This window comes from Sturnus vulgaris, chromosome 9, assembly GCF_052056855.1.
Source record: "Sturnus vulgaris isolate bStuVul1 chromosome 9, bStuVul1.hap1, whole genome shotgun sequence".
NCBI lineage: Eukaryota > Metazoa > Chordata > Aves > Passeriformes > Sturnidae > Sturnus > Sturnus vulgaris.
In genome coordinates, this window is record NC_142251.1 from 17,345,773 (window position 1) to 17,367,451 (window position 21,679).

Consider the following 21,679-nt stretch of genomic DNA (forward strand, 5'->3'; position numbering starts at 1 on the left):
TGCTCAAGGCACTGGAGATCACAAGCCCAGTATCCCTCCTGTCTGTGCTCCATGCAGAACATTTCCTGTCACAATGTAGAGCAAGAGCAGCAAACAGTGGCTGTAGAGCAGATTATTGAAGGAGGGTGTAAGCAAGTGTAGCTTGCTGTGTTAGTGCTGCTGTTACCTGCTGCTGCTCCTCCTTTGAAATCTTAACTGTTCCAGACAGAGTAAGTGGTTATGAGAGGTCTGTGCTTGATGCCACTCGGTACATAAAATACCTACATTATCAGCAGTGATCTGTAGACCTTAAGAGAGTTTTCTTGGAAGACTGTTTCCGAAGGGAACAGGAAGTTTATGTCATTTTGCATCTCTGGACTTCCTTCAGTAGGAGATTCCTACCAAAGTATCATTTGTGAAGGTGCTGTACTCCCCTCATTGCTGGAAATTCTGATGTTGTGTGTGTGCCCCAAAGCAACAGCCTGAACAACAGCCTTGCTCTGGGTCAGAACTGAAGTTGAGATACCTGTATTCTAAGTTGCTTGGCCTTTCCCTGGGAAGGGTTGTCCAAATTATTAAAAGCAAGGTAGATCTTCAAAATGCTGTAAATGTTAAAGCCGAGATTCAGCTCCTGGCACCCATGTTTTATTTGCTTTGTCTAAGGGCAATATCTTTACTCTTTAAATGTCTTTGTCTGGACTAAAACAATTCTAGATAACAACAGTGACCCAAATGCTGTATTACTTCTAGACTTGAAAAATATGTTTATTCTAGATCTCTTGTGATAACAAAGTAAATACATTGCAAAAACTAGTGATTGTAGTGGATTTTGAGCTATGATTAACAAATTTTTTGTATGGCTGATCAGTCCATCATCATCAAATTCTGCTATTTTGTGTAATGTTGGCTGTGTGTGTGTCTTTTCCTACAACAGAAGGCTCTTTAGCCCTTTATTGAGAACACTAAAATTCAGAAGTAGTTTAATGAAGGTGTGTGTTAAAATTTTCTAGTTAAAAGCACCCATTATCACGTAGTATTCTTTAATCAGTAATTCTTAAAGCAATTATTTTCTTGTGCTTATAGTAAAATGTATTTTTTATAAATGAAAACGTCAATCCTTAAGTGATATTTTAAAAATCCATTTTTAGGCATTAGTCACTTTTGTAACTGGTCGTTGCATGTAAATAATTTCCCGTTTCTTTCTGTTTTCAATTGAACTGTGCAGTGGTCGGTGAAGATGGTAAGCCCGTGTGCTGATCTGTCTGCTGTACTTCTGCTAAGATAGCATGAAAATAATCTTCTGAAAGTGTTTCCATACCATAACTGCTTTAAGTCAGGTGCTGAAATACATCTTCAGATTTTCCACTCATATGCACAGTCTTCTTAATCATCCATGCTTAATGCAAGGCAATTAGACTTGTGATCTGGCTGCAACTGAATCTGCAGTTTTGGAATTTTAGAGTTGACCAGTATTCAGAAGTTGGTCATGATGGAAATACTTGGTGATTTTTTTCCTTGTAAGGAAAATTGTTTAAGCAGCATAAAATATTTATATGAAAGGATTATAAAATTTGTGTGAAGAAGAAATACTGAATACTGCACTCCACTGAATTTAGAAGAAAAATTTGCAGGGGAGAACCTTTATGCTTAGAAATACAGGAAGTTGTTACATTAAATAAAACCACGCCCTAATCAATATTGTATTGCACAGTAAATCAGTAAAAATTCACAAAAAGACCTCTGTTCCTCTGATTCATCTTTTAGGATACTGTTGATTAAACTGACCTGTAAGGAAGAACGATAGAGAGGACATGATTTTATTTTTGTTTCTTTGTAGTGTATTCCACTTAACAGTGTTTTCTTGGAAGACTTTCTGAAGGGAACAGGAAGTTTGTTTATGTCATTTTGCATCTCTGGACTTTGAGACTATACACAGTGTATATTCTTCTTCCTCCAGAAAGAAACACTTGTTTTATTTTGGAAACATCATATCTTGATTTTCCTTCTTTTATGATGTCTTGTATTCCCTTCTTAAAAAGCAATGAGATGGATTTTACAAGTGCAAAAAAGTTGAGGGGTGAGAAGGTCTTAAAGGGGAGGTGTTGGAAACTTGGTACCTGAGCCTAAGGTTTGTGTCAAAATCTCGCCAGTCAAGTTTCTGTAAATTTCCTTCTTGACAAAAGAAATGCTGGCCAGCTTGGTTTGCCTCCATGGAGGGTTACTGGAATTGCAAGTGGGTTTCTTGGGTTAAAACCAACTTCCTTAGACAAATGGGATCACAGAAAAAAAACAAACCCAAACCTTTGGTGATAAAGACATGTACCATATTTCCTTCTTAGCACTGTCTGTGTCAGTGTCTGTCACCGAGGGGAAGAATTTTCACAACAAACTTGCAAGATATATAAAAAATCTCTTCCCATGCATTTCATACCCAGGCCCTTCTATCCTACTTATTATAATCTTGGTACAAGTTTGCAATGAAGTTTGTAGGTTTGGGTTCGTAACAACAGATGGTCTTAAATTGGCTGGTATATGATTTTTTTTTTATATATATATGTTTGGGAAGTAAGAGGGTTTTTCCCCTCCCTGAAGTTTTTTGGTTTTTGGGGTTTTCTTTTGTTTTTTGGGGTTTTTTTGTAAAAAAGGTGACTTGGAATATTTGGGCAAGTTTTGAGTCAAATAAACAAATTTAAGTAAGAATTTTGATATTACAGAGTTTTTTTTCTGTGCTCTGTAAACCTCAAGTTTTACTTGAGGGTAAAATCCATCAGAACTTTGTAAGTTTTAATGTGTTTTCTAGGATTGCTAAAGTTCTGGAGGAGAACTATAATAGTGCTTTGTAGTGAAGATCCAAAATACAGTATTTTCCTTTTGATACCATCCAAATGACCACAGAACACACTTTGGAGAAAGAAACGATTTCTAATATATATATATAAAATTATTATATACACATCTTAGATTCTTGTTCTGACTCAAATTATTTTGTCCTTTTAAAATCTTCTTTAAGTGCAGTGGATGTAAGAGGAGGCACGTGACTTCAGAAAAATAAAGTCTAGAAATTTTGAGTTACCTCTGTGAGCAAACTGCAGAAATCCCCTTGACTGAAGGACTCCCCTGTGGCAGCAGGAACATGCATTTATTTATTCTGTGCGGTCTTTTGTAGAGCTGTCTGTCAGTAGAGTTTTTGAGTTTTTAAGAAGGTCCATCTGCTTCCAGTGAACACTGTCCATGTGTGGGTATGTCAGTTCAGCTGCCCAGGGCTGTGCACATAGCAGCTTGTTTCACAGCAATTCTGCTTGCAGGGCCCTGCACTAGAAGATTTCAGCCACCTCCCTCCGGAACAAAGACGCAAGAAACTGCAGCAGAGAATCGATGAACTTAACAGAGAGCTACAGAAGGAAACAGACCAGAAGTGAGTGCATTTTCTGGGGTTTCTGTCATAGTTCTGGGGTGGTTTTTTTTGTTTTTTTGGTTGGTTTGTTTGTTTGTTTGTTTGTTTTTAACATCCTCTACCTAAGCCAACAATACTCAAAAGCCAGGAGACGATGTGCTAGGCCAGGCTATTAAAAAGCTTTTAAAATTCATAGTTTGTTGTATGTAGATTCTGTTACTATTGCTTCCTTCTGCTTTACTGTAATACTCATTTTGATTCTAATACTGCATAGGGAGCATTGGCTCTAAAATCATGTGTTAAAAATGTGTGAGTCTGTTGAGCAAGATAGCTGCAACTTCATTCTTTCAGAACGTGACTAGTATTTAGGAAACTGTATATAACAAACAGTATGGGAAACAGTACTGAGACTGGATAGGTAAGAGCCAACAGCTGGAGTCCTTGTTTGCCTGTGCACAACACAAGAAAGGAAGGCTAAAAGAGGGCTAAGATGACAGAATGGGAGAAGGATTTAGGCATGTGTGAAGACCAGTAGTGTTCCTTGTTGCTGTGCTTGGTATCTAATCACAGTTCAGGATCTCATACACATTATTTTAGCTTTAATGAATCAAAACTAGTATATTAATTATTGTCATGGTTTGTGTGTTTTTAGAGATGCCCTCATCAAGATGAAGGATGTTTATGAAAAAAATCCCCAGATGGGTGATCCAAGCAGTTTGCAACCAAAATTAACTGAGACTATGAGCAATATGGACCGTCTTCGGATGGAAATACACAAGAATGAGGTTAGATTCTATAACAGTTTCTTGGAAAATGTAAATGATTGGTACAATTGTACTTTGCCTTACAGATTTTAAATATAGCACCCAGAAAAAAATACTTGATTTAAGAGTAGAACTCCTGTTACAATTTTTTGTAGGGTGCTGTATTTTCAAGTATGTTCATCTAGCTAGAATAAGGATGTACATTATTAAAGATGTAAACTGTTTTCAGAAGAATATATTATTACTCACTTATTCTGAAATTCATATGTAATTACAGATTTTTTCCTTACACCAGTATGGAGCATAGGCTAAGCATAAAGGATAGGTTCATGCTTTGTGTGAAGTAATTATGAGACTTGACATCTGACCACAGTCTCTGTGTGGCTGTGAACTGTCTGCAGTTCAGTGTATCTGTCAAATGTGCTGGTTTAGAATCAATTTTTCTTTGACACCAGTATTTGCCTTTTTTCCCCAAGGCCTGGCTCTCTGAAGTTGAAGGTAAAGTGGCAGCCAGGAGCGACAGGCGGCACAGCAGCGACATCAACCACCTTGTCACCCAGGGCCGAGAGAGGTCACTGTTCTGTCTCTGCTGCTTTACATCCCCTGCTAGAGTTTGTACAGCTCTCTGGTGCTTGCAGGAGGGATGGGTGTTACTTACCCTCCCAAAGTGTATGTCCTTCTAAAGGAAAAGCTGAACTGGTTCTGACTTCTAGAGGTCACTTCCTGCCATTCTGGTAACATATAAAAATAATCTAATTGAAACACCTGCTCATTAAATAGCAGTGCTTTTTAAACCTGTCTTATTCCATTGCATACAGCTCACTAGTTTTCCATGTTCTGTGGAGAGAGGTATGTCAAATTTATGTTTGTTTTTCTAGCAGAATTCAGTCTAAGGTTTTGCTAGATGAGTTTTTTCAGTAAATCACCTCTGACAGTAATATAAAAATATAAAAAACTGCTAACAGGAATTCCAAAACAATATCCATGACCTTTCTGTGACGTGTGGATGTTGTGAGTTTTGGAGCTAGGAGCCCCTCAGAGTCCTCATGCTCCAATGATTGCATTGCAGCCCTGAAGGGAGTTACACGGATGATGCCAACCAGGAAGTTCGTGGCCCACCACAGCAGCACGCTCATCCCAATGAGTTTGATGATGAGTTTGAAGATGATGATCCATTACCAGCTATAGGACATTGCAAGGCAATCTATCCCTTTGATGGTAAGGTTAACAACATGCACTGAGATTCTCTGACTGTAAGGCATGGCTGATTTGTTATAAAGAAGACAGGTAAAATGATTTAAAGCAAATTACCTGTATGAGTAACTAATTGCTTGAAAGATCAGTGAAGATACTTTATAAATTATTTTAATTTATGAGCAGTACTTGTGCTGTTTTAAGATAAATATTAGCACAGCTATTGGAAAATATTCAGTTTTACAAATTGGATTTTTTTCTAAGTCTGTTTGGCCATATGTTCTCTTGCACAGATTTTTCGTTCTTCCTGTTTATATATATTTTGGAAACCATGCCTTGGGAAAAAGATGACTTGAAATTCTGTCTGAACAGTGAGACTTCTTTGCCTCTTGTTTTTCCCAGGTCATAATGAAGGCACTCTAGCAATGAAAGAAGGGGAAATTTTGTACATTATTGAGGAGGACAAAGGAGATGGGTGGACAAGAGCTCGAAGACATAATGGAGAGGAAGGCTATGTGCCAACATCATATATAGATGTAACGCTAGAGAAAAACAGCAAAGGTGCAGTAACCTATATCTAACAGTAAACTGGCAGCTCTCAGTTGTACATTCCCCAGGGAAAATAGTGGAAAAATTGTAAGTTACACAGGCTCATGAAAAGAACTACAGAATCAGAAGTCAGCAATGATCTGTTGTTTGCATGTGAAGTTAGCTGTAGTTCCTTTCAGAGATAACCATATTAAATTATGCATCTTACACTGGTCTGTAATTTTGACCAATGTCTTCTACTTTCCTGATTTACAAAGCACTAAATCCAATTCAGCTACTGAACTGAAAAAAAACAGGATTCCTGCTTGTTCTGTGGAATACTAAGTTTTTATAGAGAACTGAAAAAGTACTTTAGTTTTAAAGATCTCTAAGATTTACTGTTCCCACTTTTATGACTTAAACTACATTCTTAAAACAGAGATCTTTTTCTTTTCATAACTAACTGAACTCAGTTACTGAAAATTATTAATTTCCTTCCTTTGCAAATACTTGGCAGCTTTCACTTCTTAAACAGGAAAATGTTTTCTGATTCTGAAAGTTCAACAAAAATACTCAGGAAAAAACATTATGATTAAGAAGGACAGAAAGTCCACTGACCTATCTCCTTCCTTTTCAGTACGTTTCATGTAGAATGTTCTGTATTGGACATGACGTCATTGTTTTAACTCTAGATACCTTGAACAAACAAAAAAGATCACATGCTTGATGTCTTACTGGAAACTCTCTGCTCCTGATAAGGGAATGATTTTTTATTCTTAATCTGTGCCTTTAAACTAAGTCTTTTAATGGTCTTGTGTTTAGTCTGAAGACAGTGTCTTAAATGTACAGCAATTCTCCTCATTGTTAAATTACTGAGGATTGGAAACTGCATTGCACAACTCGATTACTGGAAAGAAAAAAAAGCTAATTTTGTATTTCTAATGAGAGCTTGTGTAATTAAGTACAAGGCTAATGTATAGCCACAGAGAATGGCCTGTTAGAACTGAGCACGGTTCTCTGTCTTCTAAAGGCCTTCAGTAACTTTGTTCTTTTCTTTTTCCTCTTGGACTGCAGGTTCCTGAAGCGGGTTTCTGAGAAAATGGGCGAGATCTTGAAGGAGGTTACATGCAGCTGCTGGGGGGGTGGGGGTGGGGAGGGGAGGGGTTCTAGACTGGGAGGCCCAAGGGAAAAGCTAGTTGCATGAATGCATGCAGACATACATTTAGTAGTCACTAACATCTTAGCATCTCCATATATAGGTAAGGATGTATTACCAAATCTTCAATTTGTGCAGGAAAATAGAGTTCCATTACCAGAGTAAAAAGGCAACTGCTCCTAAAATTGCTTTATTTTCATTGTCCTAGGTTGTCCCAGGTGCACAAACTATATTTTAGCTTGTGCTACATTTTGATTTTCTCAGTTATGCTCTTTTCCACCTCACTTTTATTGGCAGTCATGTAGAGCCCTGTGTCAGTTATCAGTCTGCCTGTGCCACCTCCATGCTCGCCGTTAACCTCCTCCTGCATGCCTAGGACAGTCAGGCATGTTCTGTGTAACACTTGGCCATCATTGCTTGTCTTATTTTGTAACAAATCATTTTCTTTAAATATCTTCAGCACTAGAGTTTCATCCCAGTATCCATGTATGCTGCTATAACAATACCACTGCAACCATCATTACATTCCAGATGTTTGGCATAACTGATAAGCAACTGTAAGGTATTCTGTTAATTTGGGGAAATAATGCATCTCAGCTCTAGCCTACAATGCAATCAAGAGAAACTCCGAGAACTGTGGTCCATCTTCAGCCCTTCAGTAACCTGTTGTGAGCACTGACAGCCTGGAGCACAACCAGAGGATTCACCACTGCAAGCTAATGACTGTTTTCAGAAGTCAACCACTTGCCATTCAACTGCTGCCTTAAACTAGAGTGCCTAAATCTGTTGTTTGCCAACACTACCACTTACAGTATCCCACAAAGGGCTTTGTGTCTCAGCTCTTCTCACAGTGCTGCAGCTGCTGAGGTAGCCACGGTAGGTTTTCTAGAGCTCTACTTTACTGGATACATGGTGCATCCATGAATTTTATACATTGAAACGTGTATCTCTTCATTTGACTTTAATATTTTTTTAAAAGATTTTTATGGAAACTGTCTTTTAGTTTTTCACTACGACGTTCCAATTTCAATTACTGCAGTGCTAGTCCATTTCCAGGTGATGCTTCATTGTATGGACCAGGTGACATTTGAGTGATACTTCGTCATGATCTTTGTGCACTTTTACTTGTAAACAATTGAAATTTGGATATGTTTATACGTGTAAATATAGTTGTCTGCAGTGCCCCTATTGCTTATGTTGTCTTGCTTCCCATTTGTGGTTCTATTAATAAATGCATCATATCTGATTGATTAGGGTGATAAGAATTAGACTAGAGATGTTGGGGGGAGGGATACTTACATCAACACAAGCTTGTCAACCCAGCCACCTGCTGTTTGGCAGTGTATTATGGAATAATAATTGAAACATCCTGTTTTTCTGGGGTATGAAGCAATATGTGGATGCAGCAGTGCTGGATTCTTTTTCATTTCAGTGTTATTAGGAACTGTACTACCAGTAAAACTGAATTTGAGTGATTTGTGTAGAGGTTTATTCCTTTTGTTATGTATACCACTATTACACAGCTTGACCTAGTGTACTATGGGGCCTATTAAACTCTAAAGTTTAGATTTTTGGAGCTTGTATACAGGGTTATTTATATAATAATGTGACATTACTCAATACTGACAAAACTACTTAGGTAGTTTTTTGGGTTTGGGGTTTTGGGGGGGGGTCGTTGGGATTGGGGTTGTTTTTTTCTTTTTTTTTTTTCTCTTTTTTTTCTTTCCATTTTTTAAAATCTAGTGCTTTTTTTTTTTTTTTGGAAAAAAGACTCAGTGATCCTTGTGGGTCCCTTCCAACCCAGAATATTCTGTGATTCTGTAATTCTGTGAAGAGGAAGAAATGTGATCTGTGTATTTTCTGGTTAAGGGCCTGTGGTCTGCCTGGCTAACAGCCTTGGAGGTCAGTAATAACACTTCCTGGTGAAAGACTAAATGTTCTTTTCACACTACTGTTTGTTTTTCTGAAACCAGGATTTGCTTCCTTTGGAGGCAGGTTGCTTTCAAGAGGGATAGTGCAACTTGTATGAGGGTTTTTAAACATAGGAAAAAGCATTTGTACTTGCACAGCTTATAAATTACGTATTCTAAAATTCTGAACGTGAGTTGTCTTAAAGAATCAGGCATTTTCCAGTAATTTTTTAATCCTTTTTTGTGCACATGTTGATTTCCTAAATGTTAAATGCTTTGTTTAAAAATAGTGTTCTCTGTTGAGAATATTTTCATGGAATAAAAAAATCTTTTCATGGTCTAAGTAATGAGCTTCCACATTTGTCTTCTGTTAAGATTGACTTTCAGTGTGAGGTTTGTGAACTCTTGTTCTGGTGGTAAAAACCTCTGCTGTGATTGTAGATAAGAGGAACAGATTCTGGTGTTGATTTGGTTGTCATCCTAGCTCAGTACTTTGATTCAGTAACATCTCACTCCAGAAATAGGCATACTGACAACACACACATGCAGCTCTACTGTAGTTCTTAAATATTTAAATATTAAATGTCTGAGGAGAGCCCTTATTCTGTATATAACAAAGTGGGATTTGCTAAGACTCTTTGTATAATAAACTGTGTGCATGCTGATTTCCTATAAAAAGTGCTAACACCTTATTCTTTGCCTTCATCCAAGGAAAAAGTACTTACCCAAGTGATTCACCTCAGTAAATGAAGCAAGTTTAATACATACATACACCCACGTTTACTCATGTCTGAAAGCATTTTAATTATCTGGATTGTTTGTTTTTTGCCATTTCATCATTCATTCCTGGCAGCATAGCTGTTGTGCAGGCCCCAGCAAAAGCTGAAGTACTACAGATGCTGTCTTAAAAAAAAGGGGAAGTTGTCCCAACATACAAAGATTAATTTTCTAGTTTCATAGGCACAGTGATGTTTGAACCTTCTGGTTACAGATAAAGGATTATTGCTGCAACTTGCAGTGTTTCTGTGATTTGTAAATATGCAAATTACTTTGCATAAAGATACACTTCACAATTCTATCTACAGCGTTTTTTATATTCAGTAAAGGAATATTATACAACAAATTTTCTGCCATGTCAGATAATTAATCTGTCATTTTATTTACACTATTTGCTTCATCTTTAATATTAAGATGCCAATTCCCTTACTCCTTGGCATCATTAAAACATTGCAGCTCTGGGGAAATAAAGGGAATAACTAACTGTTTAAGGGGATCAGTATATGACTTGGTGACACAGTAAATAAATAATTTGTTTAGCAATCAGTAGTTTTAAAACAAGTGTGCATTGTGCAGTTAAAAGTTCTAAACATCTTGTGAAATGCAAGAAGTTTGTGCAGTATCAAATTGCCAGAAGACTGCTAAGGTTATTTCAAGTATATCACTTAAATAGTGTTTCCAGAGTCTTATATACTTAATTGTTCCACCAGCTTCACTGGAGGAGGTTCCAGTTTTCGGGAAAGTGCAGTTAAGATCCGGTTGAATTTCTCGTATCTTTCACTTTGATTAACTTGTGCTCCTTTGCTGCCCCAGAGCAATCTCATTTGAAATTCTGTCTTGAAGATTTCACTCAGTTCTTCATCTGGCTGGAAACCTAGTAAGTAAAAAGAATCCCACAGTATCAGCACCAGGCAAATGTTTTTATTCTGTAGCAATGGCTTTTAAACTGTCTTCTCTCCAAATCATCTGTAGGGCACTGGGTTCCTTTTGCACAATGCTTTTAACAAGCTCGTAAAACAGTGAAAATTCTTTCCAGCTTTGACATGCTAGTAACACTGATGGCTCTAAGGACACTGGGATAGACTAGCCTTGCTTAGTTCTAATGTTTAGAATTGTCATTAGAGTCAGACCTTAAATATAATTACTTACATACGCTGCCTGCAGAAATGACTATACTTCTCCCGCTCCTTTTATTTTTTTAAACTTGCAGTGGAAAAGTTAGGTCACATTGTTACATGTTGCTGCTTTCTGGCTGTTAAGTGGTCACTATCTCAGTGCTGCAACTTGCACTGCTGTAAAGAATCTTAGGGTGGTATTTCAGTTGTGATAATCAGAGTAGGAATTTTAGATTGCACAGAAGACAGGAAGTTATCCTCAGTCTGTACTGTACTTCTGTTCAGTTGCCAGAAGGGTCAGCATATTGAGTCATGGGAACTTCAAGTATGTTTAGCAAAAATCCTTGCTGGAGAGCTGTAGTGATGAGTAATTTAGTGTCTGCTTTTAAACAATATTAATGTTGTCCTCAGGCTGCGTTTCCTGCAGGACATTTGCTACTCTCTCAGCTCCTGCCCAAGAGGAGAAGCATTGCTGTCTCTGGCAGCCAGGGCCCGTGGGGCAGTCTGTCAGTCTGTCTGTCTGTCGTACCTTGCAGCAGCCGCTCTGCCGTCAGGCGAAAGCTCTCGGCGTGCTGGGCGAGCAGGCGCGCCGTGCCCAAGTGCCTGAGCATTATCTCACCGCTCTGGTCACTGCTTTCCCACTGCTCCGTGCCCTCGAAAACAACAGCCTGGCGCTCCAGCAGCGTCACGAGAGGCATCAGCAGTGGCACTGTTATGTTGTTCTGTGGAGCGCTGATGGTTTCTGGAAGAGAGTAACAATCATGTATCTCATATCATCAGACATTATTGTTAATTGAAGAAGGTCTTGTAACTGCTGTGTTCTTTTATTAAGTTGGAAACTTCTATTTGTCTTCCATCTTTCAAATGAGGACAAATACCCTTCAAAAACTTTATTTTACATATACCTGTCCTACCAGTTTCCAGTGAACTGGCTGGGGAAGAAGACCAACACAAACTGGTATTGGAAAGCTGCATTTGCTACAGAGGAAAGTTCTGCTGAATTACTAGACACTGGCACAGAGATTTTAAATATTTTCAAAATTGGTCATTCCAATAAAAATATCCATGGGGCTAAAAAGTTTTCACTGTCTACCTCTTCTCTTGGAGAAATGTTCTGAGAAATTTTCTCTGCCTTGCATCTCTTTAGAAACTAAAGCTGCAGTGAATCTGGCATAGGGGCACCTAATATGACCAGAATTACCTAAGCCATTCATTTTATTTGAGGGTTCATCCTCTCATCTAATAGACAAAACAAATAAGACGAAAAATATGCCAGAATTAATTCTCCTGTGAGGAGAGAGATTTTTTTACCCTGTTTTTGTGGTAACATGATGCAACGTGTCAGTTTCTGCTCGGCACAGAGGAAGTAGGAGTGTGGGAAGAATGTTATATTCTGCAGGGATACAGGCACACAAACACATACTGATGTTTGGCTGGCAGACTGCTTGCTTCTATTCATAATCATATGGCATTAAACAAGTTTACATCATCATTTTAACACACAATGCACAGCTGTGGAAAGAGCAGCTGCCTAATATCCCCACACAGGAAATCAGTAGGGGGAGGGTTAAAATGCCAAATAGAAATGTCACTCATACTCACTAGTCCACTCATCTTGCCCTTCATGCAATGCTTTGCAAGCTGGTTTTAGCTGTTTTTCATACATAATGGCAGTCTGGGTATAACAATGTCTTAGAGCCGTCCAGGTTTGTTCTAATCTGCTGACCTGTGCATGCAAAATAGAGAATATCCATTATTGCTTCCACTGCAGGAAAAGTACATTGCTAGTAACAGAGTTGTAGAAGACTATTCTGATGTTCTCTCTAGTCTTGAAGAAATGACTCAAATTAAATTAAATAAGCCGTCAAACAGTTCCACACAGAGAAACAGATTTTCACCTGTGGCATTTCCAGTGCTTTCATAATGGCAGAAAATCCATATAAATCTCCTAGTGACTCCTTCAACTCCACAGCAACTTGGATGATCCTGTTTAATGTTGCTGCTCGATCTTCTACATTTCCTGTGCAACCCAAGATATCAACAGCTATTCCTATTGCCATGGTATTGTGCCTGTAAGTGAAACAATTCATGTGACCAATTACAAGTTATTAAATTTACATGTGTTCAAAGATCAGTTCAAAAGTGTATTTTTAGCTTGGCATGCCCAGCAAACTTAGTCTGACCAACATCTTTGCACCAAAACCAATAATGATATATGGAATAAATACATTCTCCCGAGGTACTACTATCTATAGAAAATTCTGCTTGAGCAATGTATGAATGAATGAATCTTCTGGGAAAATTGCCCCAATTCCCTTTGTCCTCCACATTCAAATCCTGTGACCTGCCCCCCCCAAAAAAAACTCAGCAATCAACCTACTGAAATATAAAGTAGAAAATGTAGATCAGAACACCCTAAGTGTTCCCCTTAACTTGTGCAGAGGTTTTTCAGAAAGCTTTGCTGATTGTGTTTTACTTTATTAGATCCTTTAGCCTCTTGCCACATGCAGAAGGACCTTTCAGGCTCCTCCACACCCTTACATGCTCAGACACATGATAGGTCCCCTGAATTTTAGTTTACTTGAGCTTGTAAAGGAGAGCTGATGGCATTCAGCTGTTCCAAGGACTCTGCTTTCAACACCTTTCCCCTTTCCCTGTACTACATGTGATAGTTGCCTTATGACCTTAAGGAATCCTTTCCTATTCAAAACGAATTTACATACCAATACAGTAAATAATCCGTACATGTGAAGAATGCAGGAGAGCATTCTTGAAGGAAATGAGGACAATGCAGCCATGCTTGGAGCTTCTGGCCATCTGCCCTGGCAATGAGGAACAGGAACATTTACCTCTCAATCAGGTCAAGGCGCAGCTGGTGTCCGTAAGGCAAGGTAATCAATTCAAGACCGGAGTTCCCTCCCATAATCCTCCTCATCTCTTCAGAAACTTCTACTATCCTTGCCACCTGTCAAGTGCAAAAAACTCTGCATGAATTTTGAAACTAATTTTTTCACAAAAACAACCCTCTAGCCACAGAGAAGTCCTCCAGTAAGTGCATGGTATACAGAGCATGCAACATTGTAATACAGGCATCAAGGAAAAACTTTAACCTATGCATGTTCAGTGCCTGACACCAAAGAGTCAAGGAATTTTTTTTTTAATTATACAGCCACCAGGAAACATAAAAGGTGTGAACAAAATGCTTTATCAAGCTTCATCCTCAGCTTCTGGAAAGGGATTACTCTGCAGGTTCTAGGAAATGCAGTGCACTCTCAGCCTGATCCTTGTCAGAGAGGCACTGCTCTTTGCCTTAAGGATATACACACTTGCTTTGCCTTTTTCATTTCTAAAAAACTACTGCTCAGAACATTTTTTGTTATATCACAGGGTCCTAAGGGTTAATTGGGTTCATAGTTCATAAAGATGAATTAGAAAAAGGACTAAGGAGGACACAGTGTTATGCCTAATGAAGTCAGGATGTGAAAGCTGACACCCTTACCAATTTGTATTTGCTTTTTAAACAGACTGTATTAGCTACTGGTTATCTCAATAATAATTGTAATTGCTAATAATAAGCAAAACCACATTAATATGATGGTGTAAGATTATCTGCTGTTTTAAGGCCTGTATGTTGACATACGTACAAACCAGTCTGCCTGCAATTTTCTGACAGACCCATCAGCAGGCTTTTTTGGCTATGAAACGATGAAAGCAATCTGGGCTGCACAACAAGCCTCACCAGTACAAAACAGCACTGTAAGTAAAACCTGGTTCACTTCTAGAGAAGCAGAAGTGATATGAAGCCCCTGGAGACACTGATTGCTATTCCAGCACAAGTATGCAAGTGGCAAACACTCACCTCATCACTTCCCATATGGATGATTCTTTATTTGAAGTGTCATTATTTAAAAGGTAAACTCAGCTACTGATGATACACAGGACACATGAACTTTAGCCTGGGATCTCAGTACAAAGCATTCATTCTGGCCCAATTCACGGGCCAATCTCATTGCATCATGCAGTTCTTATCAGTGCAGTCTATGCAACAAGTTGCCAGTAACTGACAGGCACTGGCTCAGGAGATGAACATCAAACAGACTTCTCTACTTGTCCCAGCTAGTTACTGTTCCTGCTCCGAAATCCAAAAATCTGTTTCTGCAAAGCCCTCCAATGACTCTTAATTCCAGCAGGCTAGCTGGTGCCTTAGCTCCATTGCAAAGTTTACAGTATTTAAAATAAGGAGTCTAATAATGAGCTAACTGATATGGAATACATACATACATATATATAAACTCACTACTTCTCTAAGGCATGCATATCCTATGCCTTCAAGCAACAGACTGTTTAACAATATATTAAAGATAATTTAGTTATTAAGTTGAAGGAAGGAAGAAAAAAGTGAATTTTTGAACTAAAATGTTAGAGAATGATGTTAATACTCTTGGAACCATAGTAAAGAAACCTCAATCTACCACTTCTGAGAAGAGTGAGCAGTTGTGGAGCTGAGTTCTCCTGAGTCACCTTGTCTGCATGAAGCCTCACTTAGCAGCAGCCAACAGTGTTACTGAGGAAAGAAAAAGCTGTGTTTGCTGTAGGCAGGCCCCCAGGAGCTGGCAGGACTCACACACCAGAGTGCTGATGTGCTTCTTCTGGAGCATCTCCACTCCCACTGCCCTTCCTGCCTGCAATGGAGTTACCTAGTGAGTAGCCATGTGTTTCACTTCTCAAACTCTTCTTAAAAAGACTAAACCACCAAAGCCCAACAAAGCTCAGGGGGTTAGATACCCACCATACCCTTTGGTTCCTGTAGCTGCTTTGCAGCAGGTACAGCACTCAGTCACACCAGCAAAGTCATGCAGATTTAACTGCAGTTACATTTCTTTCATTACACAAAATCATCATCTCATTAGGAGATGATTCTGCTGTCTTTCTGATCCATTAGCTGATCTCCAAGCCCTGGCAGCTGACCAAAGTCTACAGTGAGAAAAACAGTTCTTTGTGGTTTTTTACATCTTTCTAAGCAATTTCATTAGCACAGTTCTCTCTGATAGCTCTTTTCCCACACCACCTATTCAGCTGTAAGAGAGGAACTCAGAGATTAGAAGAGCAGCTGGTTTTTAGAAGTTTAAATATATTTTGTATATAATGGCCATGTGGCAACCAGGTAATGCCTGCCTGCTCTTTGCCCTAACGAGCTATTTCCTGCCATGAACAGTTTTCCCCTCAGTGCTTTACAGCATAGAGAGCTCTTCCTCCAAAACAGGAGAAAGGCTGAATCACGGGTATGCAGCAACTGATAGGAGATTTAAAAGACGTATGGAATTTTGAGAATTTGAGTCTAAAGTCAAGCATGATGAGAGACCTTTAGTCCAAAGAGTTTGTGAACATTCTTATTCTTCAAATAGAAAACAGTCTAAAAATTCCTGCAAACAATACAAACATTGCATTAGCTGAAATCTACCCATTATTCTTTTCAAATAAGTTCTTTAAAAAGTCTAAACTGGCACAATATAAAATAAAACACATCATCTTTTTTTTTACCTTGCAGTCCATTCTAAGAATATGCTGTGCAATCATCTTTGGGTTATTGTTGGTAAAAAGCTCCTTAACTCTTCTTAACATGGATGTTTCCAATGGCTTGTTTTCAGGAGGAAGTAGTTTGGATTCAAAATCATTCGGTTTAAAACTAGACACTGTCTCATAAACAGGTGCAGAAAAGATGCTGTCTTCTTCAGTCACCTGAGGTGAAGCTTCTAAAGGATCTGCAGGGCTCACTGTAGGATCATCATCAAGGATCAAATAGCTTGTTTCAGAGTTCCTGAATGTTGCCCTCTCCTTTTGTGTCAGATGTTCCACATAGCTGTTTTTCTGACACAAGTGTTGTTTTGCTGCTGTAGGATGTCTGGCAGGGTTTAGTTCACAATAGTGTCCTTCAGAGCTGTGGGAAGCCAAAGGAGAATCTGGGGGCTTCATCAGGGGTGCTTTGCAGGGTTTAGGTGGAGGCTTTGTACAGAGCTGACTGTCTGATCCTCTAAGAGCTTCCCCTAGCTGTGACTCCAAGACGACTTTCTGAACAACTGTGGGGCTTAGAGATGGCTCACTGCCTGTTCTAAATGCAGGTGAGCTTGGACAGGAGTTTCCATCTGCTTCAGGTAATCGAGATGGATGTCTTGAACCTGCAGGGGAAAACAGTGTTTTAGAAGGCCAAAACACATATAATTCCTGGTGCCTGTGCCAGGGTTCATCTCCTAATGCTATTTCCTAAGGATAATATTGTCAGATCACATCATTTATTTGCTGGCAAAATTGTATATTTTGAGGAATGACTAGCCAGCAAATTCCGTTCACTTGCTGATCCTCCCAAAATCCCAAATACATGGAACAGCTGCACCATAGTATTATTCTGTGGTAATGCTGACAATACTTCCAGTCCTTGCTGCATACATTGGCTCTCCTGTCAGAGCTGGATGGTCTCCATGGCTTGGAATAGGAGGTTTCTTTGTAACCTGATCTAGGCTATAAAAACAGCAACTTCCAGCTGCATCACATAGAAGATGAGTCATTTCTGAGAACAACAAGTTTGAGATGAAAGCAAAACTCCCTGAAGTCAAGCCTGAACCTGAAGTAAGGTATGGAAGGAATGAATATCAGAAATGCTAATCTTTCTGTGAAACAGAGCTAGTTTGAAGAGTTGGATCCGCATACTTCTGTGTATTTATGCCTCATCCTGTACCCGTTGCATATGCAAACCTTGGCACCTGATATGGGACTGAGTCCTGTGTCAGAGATTCCCAGTCTGCAATTCTCGGTGCATTTGCTGGTATCTACAGCAGAGTGGCCAGTTGCATTGTTTGGGTGTTACTGCTTGATTACAGATAAAAAACAAAAACTCCAAATCACAGGCTGTCACCACCCTTAAACAGCATGATAACAGGACCTGTTCAAAGGATCCTATGACAAAATGTACAGCAGAACTCTTCAGGCTGTTGTGGTACAAAAATAAAAGTATCTGCAGCCATGGATTGGAATAAAAAAATTCAACTACAGCGGGACAGAAACTTGCCTTATAAACGTCTGTCCCTCCTGCTGTTAAAACACAGGAGCACACTCTTTCTTTCTAAAATACAGTCTCACTGTACAAATACTTAATATTCTCTTTGGCATGAGAACTCTTCCTACAATAGGCAAGAAGAATTATAACAGTACTGTATTCAAAATGAGCAGCCTTGGAAGTCAATACTGGTTTGTCCACATGGGAAGAGATGCATGATTGCAAGCTATACACAACTGTGTTAGTATGGAAACAATTGCTTAGATCTTTGAAGAATCTGAGAAATAAAATGCCCCAATCAACAACTGATCCAAGTGTTGTCACACCCTGGATCCCTTGCTTAGGATGATAGTGGCCATGGAACCAGACAGCAGCAAAAGGAATAAAATGCAAAAGAGATGGAGGGTAGAGAGACTGAGGGAGACGGAAGAACAGAACTGAGTACAAAAGCTATGCCAGTGTTTTTCTCCAAGTGAGGAACATTACCTCATCTGCATAGTTTACCTTGAGAAAAAGTGGTTACCAGAATTTCCATGAAACACCACTTCTACTTAATAAAGTTTTGTCAGAAAGACATGAGTGAAACATGTCAGTTCTTGTCAAGCACGAGTGAGGAAAGGTAATACCATCAAAAAAGGTATTTGTACCGACCACATCTGTTATTTTTTTGGTGTGGAAGCCTGCTGAGTTGTGTGCTAAGGTTCTCAACTAGCCAGTGCATTGTAAATAAAAATGCTGTTCCAGTGACTTGAAAAAAAGCAGTGCATTAACACAGCTTACAGTGGCCATTAAATAGAATATATTTACAGTACTCAGAACATTCAGCAGTCTCACTTTGGTCAGAAGAGTAACAGACCACCTGGACACACATCGATTCTAAGTATGAAACTTCTAATTATAAAACATACCTATTAGCAGATAGCTCTCTGACTGGTGAGCCTTTAAAGGGAATCTTTTCTCCAGAACATGGTCCAAACTAGCTGGCTGGCTACCACTCTTTTCTTTGTTTCTAAGGTAAACAAAAATGCAAACAAAAACATATCAATATATGCAGCACTTAAAATACATATCTAACGGCCAGAATATATCATAACCAGTACAAGGTCAGTAGCTTTCCACTCAGGCAGCTTATGATAACAAAAGGTACTTCATTCATTCATAAACTGCTGTTGTAGTGGCAGTGAAATGGGCTATACTATGTGTCACCCTGCAGCATTTATGAAGGTATTTCCTTTTGAATGGAACATTTGATTTGGACACTGAAATTATGATCCATTATCCCACACTTGGAGTTTTTATTTCAGGAGTCGACTATGGAAAAACAGACTTCTCTGGAGCAGCATCAAGATGTTATTTTAATCCTTTGTCTTACATGGTCAAGATTTGCCAAGTCACTGCAGTGCTGTTGTGCTTCCAGAGTCTACATTTGCTCTCACTTTGTGGATTTGCTGAGCCTTTGCTAAAATCAGCAAACCCTCGTGCCTAGTCTTCCATCTCAAATCAGAGTGAAAACTCACATCACCTCTACCAGGAGCTGATACACTTATTCCATTTCCTTCCATAAAGACAGCAAAATTAAGGTACCTCAGAAGATTTCCTCTGGGTATGCTCTGCTCCGGGGATTGCATGCTGGATATACCAGGACTCAGCCTCTTTGCAGTTTCCGTTTTTCCTTCAGGGGTGCTTGGCTCTTTTTGTTGGACTGCAGTTAAACCATATTTTTCTTCTAGACACCTGAGAGGCACAGTCCTGTTGATAGGCTGAAAAATAATTGCTCCACTCTGCTTTGATATCGGTGTGCGATTTCCAACATAGTATCTAACTAAGCCAGGGACAGTGTCAAAACTTTCCAGTTCAAACTGATACTGGACACGACAGTAGGCTTCATTGAGTCTTAGAACAGTTTTGTTGATTTTAAAATGCTGAGGGGTATTCTTCCACTGACAGGTAAGAACAAAGTTCCCAGGACTGGAGAGAGAATCCCTAATCAGAAAATCTCCATCTCTCTGAACTAGGCCTTCTGCCACCTTTGAGGAAAAAGAATTATACAAAAAATTACTTTCAGGATCAGAAAACAATACATTACAACAAAACATTCTTAAACAAAGGAATTAATTTGGTGACTCTGGGAGGATACAAAAAGCCACAAACACAAAGCAAAGCATGAAGTGTGGTAGAAGAATGATGTCTCCAATTCTTAATTAAAAGCTCATCCCACAACAGAGATCTGAAAGGGCTTCTTGAAAGGCGCCAGCAGCCAGAAGTTGACCCATTTTTGCATGTGTATTTCTTCTAGTTTTCTAAAAGAAAATAAGGCAATGGGAAAGGGAAAGCAATGGCCCAGGATTTTAAGTTTAAAGCATCTGAATATAGATCCCACTGACGTTTAAAAGCCATTAATACAAAATCCTGGATTCTGCCCTTTCATTGTTACCTTATATGACAGAAGCTTTGATTTTTTTAATTCTTTGTGAACACTTCATGTGAACACTCCTGACTAGAAAGAATCAGAGACATCTTGTTTTTCTGTTTTGAGCCAGTGTTTTGATGTGATAAAAAGGACGCCAGGAGCCGAGTGTGCCCCGGGGCTGAGCGAGCCCCGCAGGGGGAGCTCCAGCGGCGCGGCAAGCTCCGATCCAACCTCAGCCTCACCACGTTTGTAAGCATCAAAATGGAAGTGATTGGATTGGTTTTGTTGCGGGTTTTTTCCCCTCTCTCCCAAGTTCCAAGCGCAAGAAAGAAAACAAACAACATTTTAACTTTCATTAAGAATACATTTCCTTGGAATGAACCAAATTAATGTCAGTGTTCTCTAAACGACATGTGATCATAGCATTCTTACACAAAGCTTAAATTCCATTTCCAGATTTATTCGGTGCACAAAAATTCTGAAATGTATCTGTTTTCCACCAGGTTCTGCCCTGAATCCTACCTCGGCCTCATTTTATGCCAAGCTGTGATAAATACCACAGCTTTCATACAAATAGGCATTATGGTCCTACTAAATTAATTCAGGTATCAGCGATGTGTCCAGCACATCAGTGAAATTCTGCTAGTCTGTAAAAGCTCAAAGCACACCTGGCAATGCAAAGAGCACGTACCTGCCGAGGAATACGTCCGTGGTACCAGGCATGGCTACGCAAGTCCTCACTGCTCAGCTGCAGCTCCTCCTCTAACTCCTTCTTCAGTTTTTCCGGGCTGTTGTCCATAACCTGCCTCTCCCTAGAAAACTGCAATAAAAGATTAAAAGCTTCAGCTGTGCCAAGTTTAGTGATTAACATTTTACCTGGGTTATAACTTCCATCATATGACCTGCACTGGAATGCAGGTGCTGCTTTCAGCAGGCTGGCCTGGCTTTGCTCTCTAGATTGTATTTGCAAACCCCAGCATTCTGTGAGATAACATGTGATTGTTCTACACCGCACAGAACAGACCAAAGTGTTCTGCCTGTACACCATACTAATAATGACACACCTACAAAGTCACTTCTCTTACTTCCTCCTCCCAATAAAAATTCTAACTATATCCCAAAAAAATGGAGCTGGACCCAAATGCTCTGCTCCAATATTCTTCCTCCTGTTTAAACTTCCATTTTAAATTTAGGTTCTTTCCCAGCAGCCCCCTTTGAACCCATCTAGTTAAAAACGTTCCAAATGCATTAAGACAGGCTAGCTGGACACACTTCGTTGTTCAATATTTCTGTTGCCAAAGAACCAATTTGCCACAGTAAAATTTCACTCTTAAAGAGCTTACTCCTAATGGTCATTAAATCTGCAATCCAAGATGTTCCCGTCCTAAAGGACAAAAGCTC

General features: G+C 39.2%; 2 protein-coding genes across 11 annotated transcripts in view; one reads left to right on the forward strand and one right to left on the reverse strand.

The window, feature by feature from the left end:
• Positions 1-8,206, forward strand: part of FNBP1L (formin binding protein 1 like) — a 55,763-nt gene extending 47,557 nt beyond the window's left edge. For 2 of the 5 annotated variants that reach the window (XM_088169984.1, XM_014884396.2), the window contains 5 exons: positions 3,285-3,394; positions 4,026-4,158; positions 4,614-4,708; positions 5,207-5,355; positions 5,734-6,052. In XM_088169984.1, coding sequence (XP_088026110.1) covers positions 3,285-3,394; positions 4,026-4,158; positions 4,614-4,708; positions 5,207-5,355; positions 5,734-5,912 — 666 coding nt within the window. In that variant the 3' untranslated portion in view covers positions 5,913-6,052. Of the gene's footprint in view, positions 1-1,204; positions 1,220-3,284; positions 3,395-4,025; positions 4,159-4,613; positions 4,709-5,206; positions 5,356-5,733; positions 6,053-6,933 lie in introns of those variants that run through there. The other 3 variants (XM_088169983.1, XM_014884403.2, XM_014884412.2) reach the window with 3 other exon arrangements.
• Positions 8,207-9,704: 1,498 nt separating this feature from the next.
• Positions 9,705-21,679, reverse strand: part of BCAR3 (BCAR3 adaptor protein, NSP family member) — a 92,757-nt gene continuing 80,782 nt past the window's right edge. For all 6 annotated transcript variants that reach the window (XM_088169980.1, XM_088169979.1, XM_014884363.2 and 3 more), the window contains 9 exons: positions 20,970-21,098; positions 19,453-19,895; positions 18,777-18,877; positions 16,359-16,993; positions 13,667-13,782; positions 12,716-12,887; positions 12,420-12,543; positions 11,347-11,559; positions 9,705-10,576 (listed from right to left, as the gene is read on the reverse strand). In XM_088169980.1, coding sequence (XP_088026106.1) covers positions 10,389-10,576; positions 11,347-11,559; positions 12,420-12,543; positions 12,716-12,887; positions 13,667-13,782; positions 16,359-16,993; positions 18,777-18,877; positions 19,453-19,895; positions 20,970-21,098 — 2,121 coding nt within the window. In that variant the 3' untranslated portion in view covers positions 9,705-10,388. The remainder of the gene's footprint in view (positions 10,577-11,346; positions 11,560-12,419; positions 12,544-12,715; positions 12,888-13,666; positions 13,783-16,358; positions 16,994-18,776; positions 18,878-19,452; positions 19,896-20,969; positions 21,099-21,679) is intronic.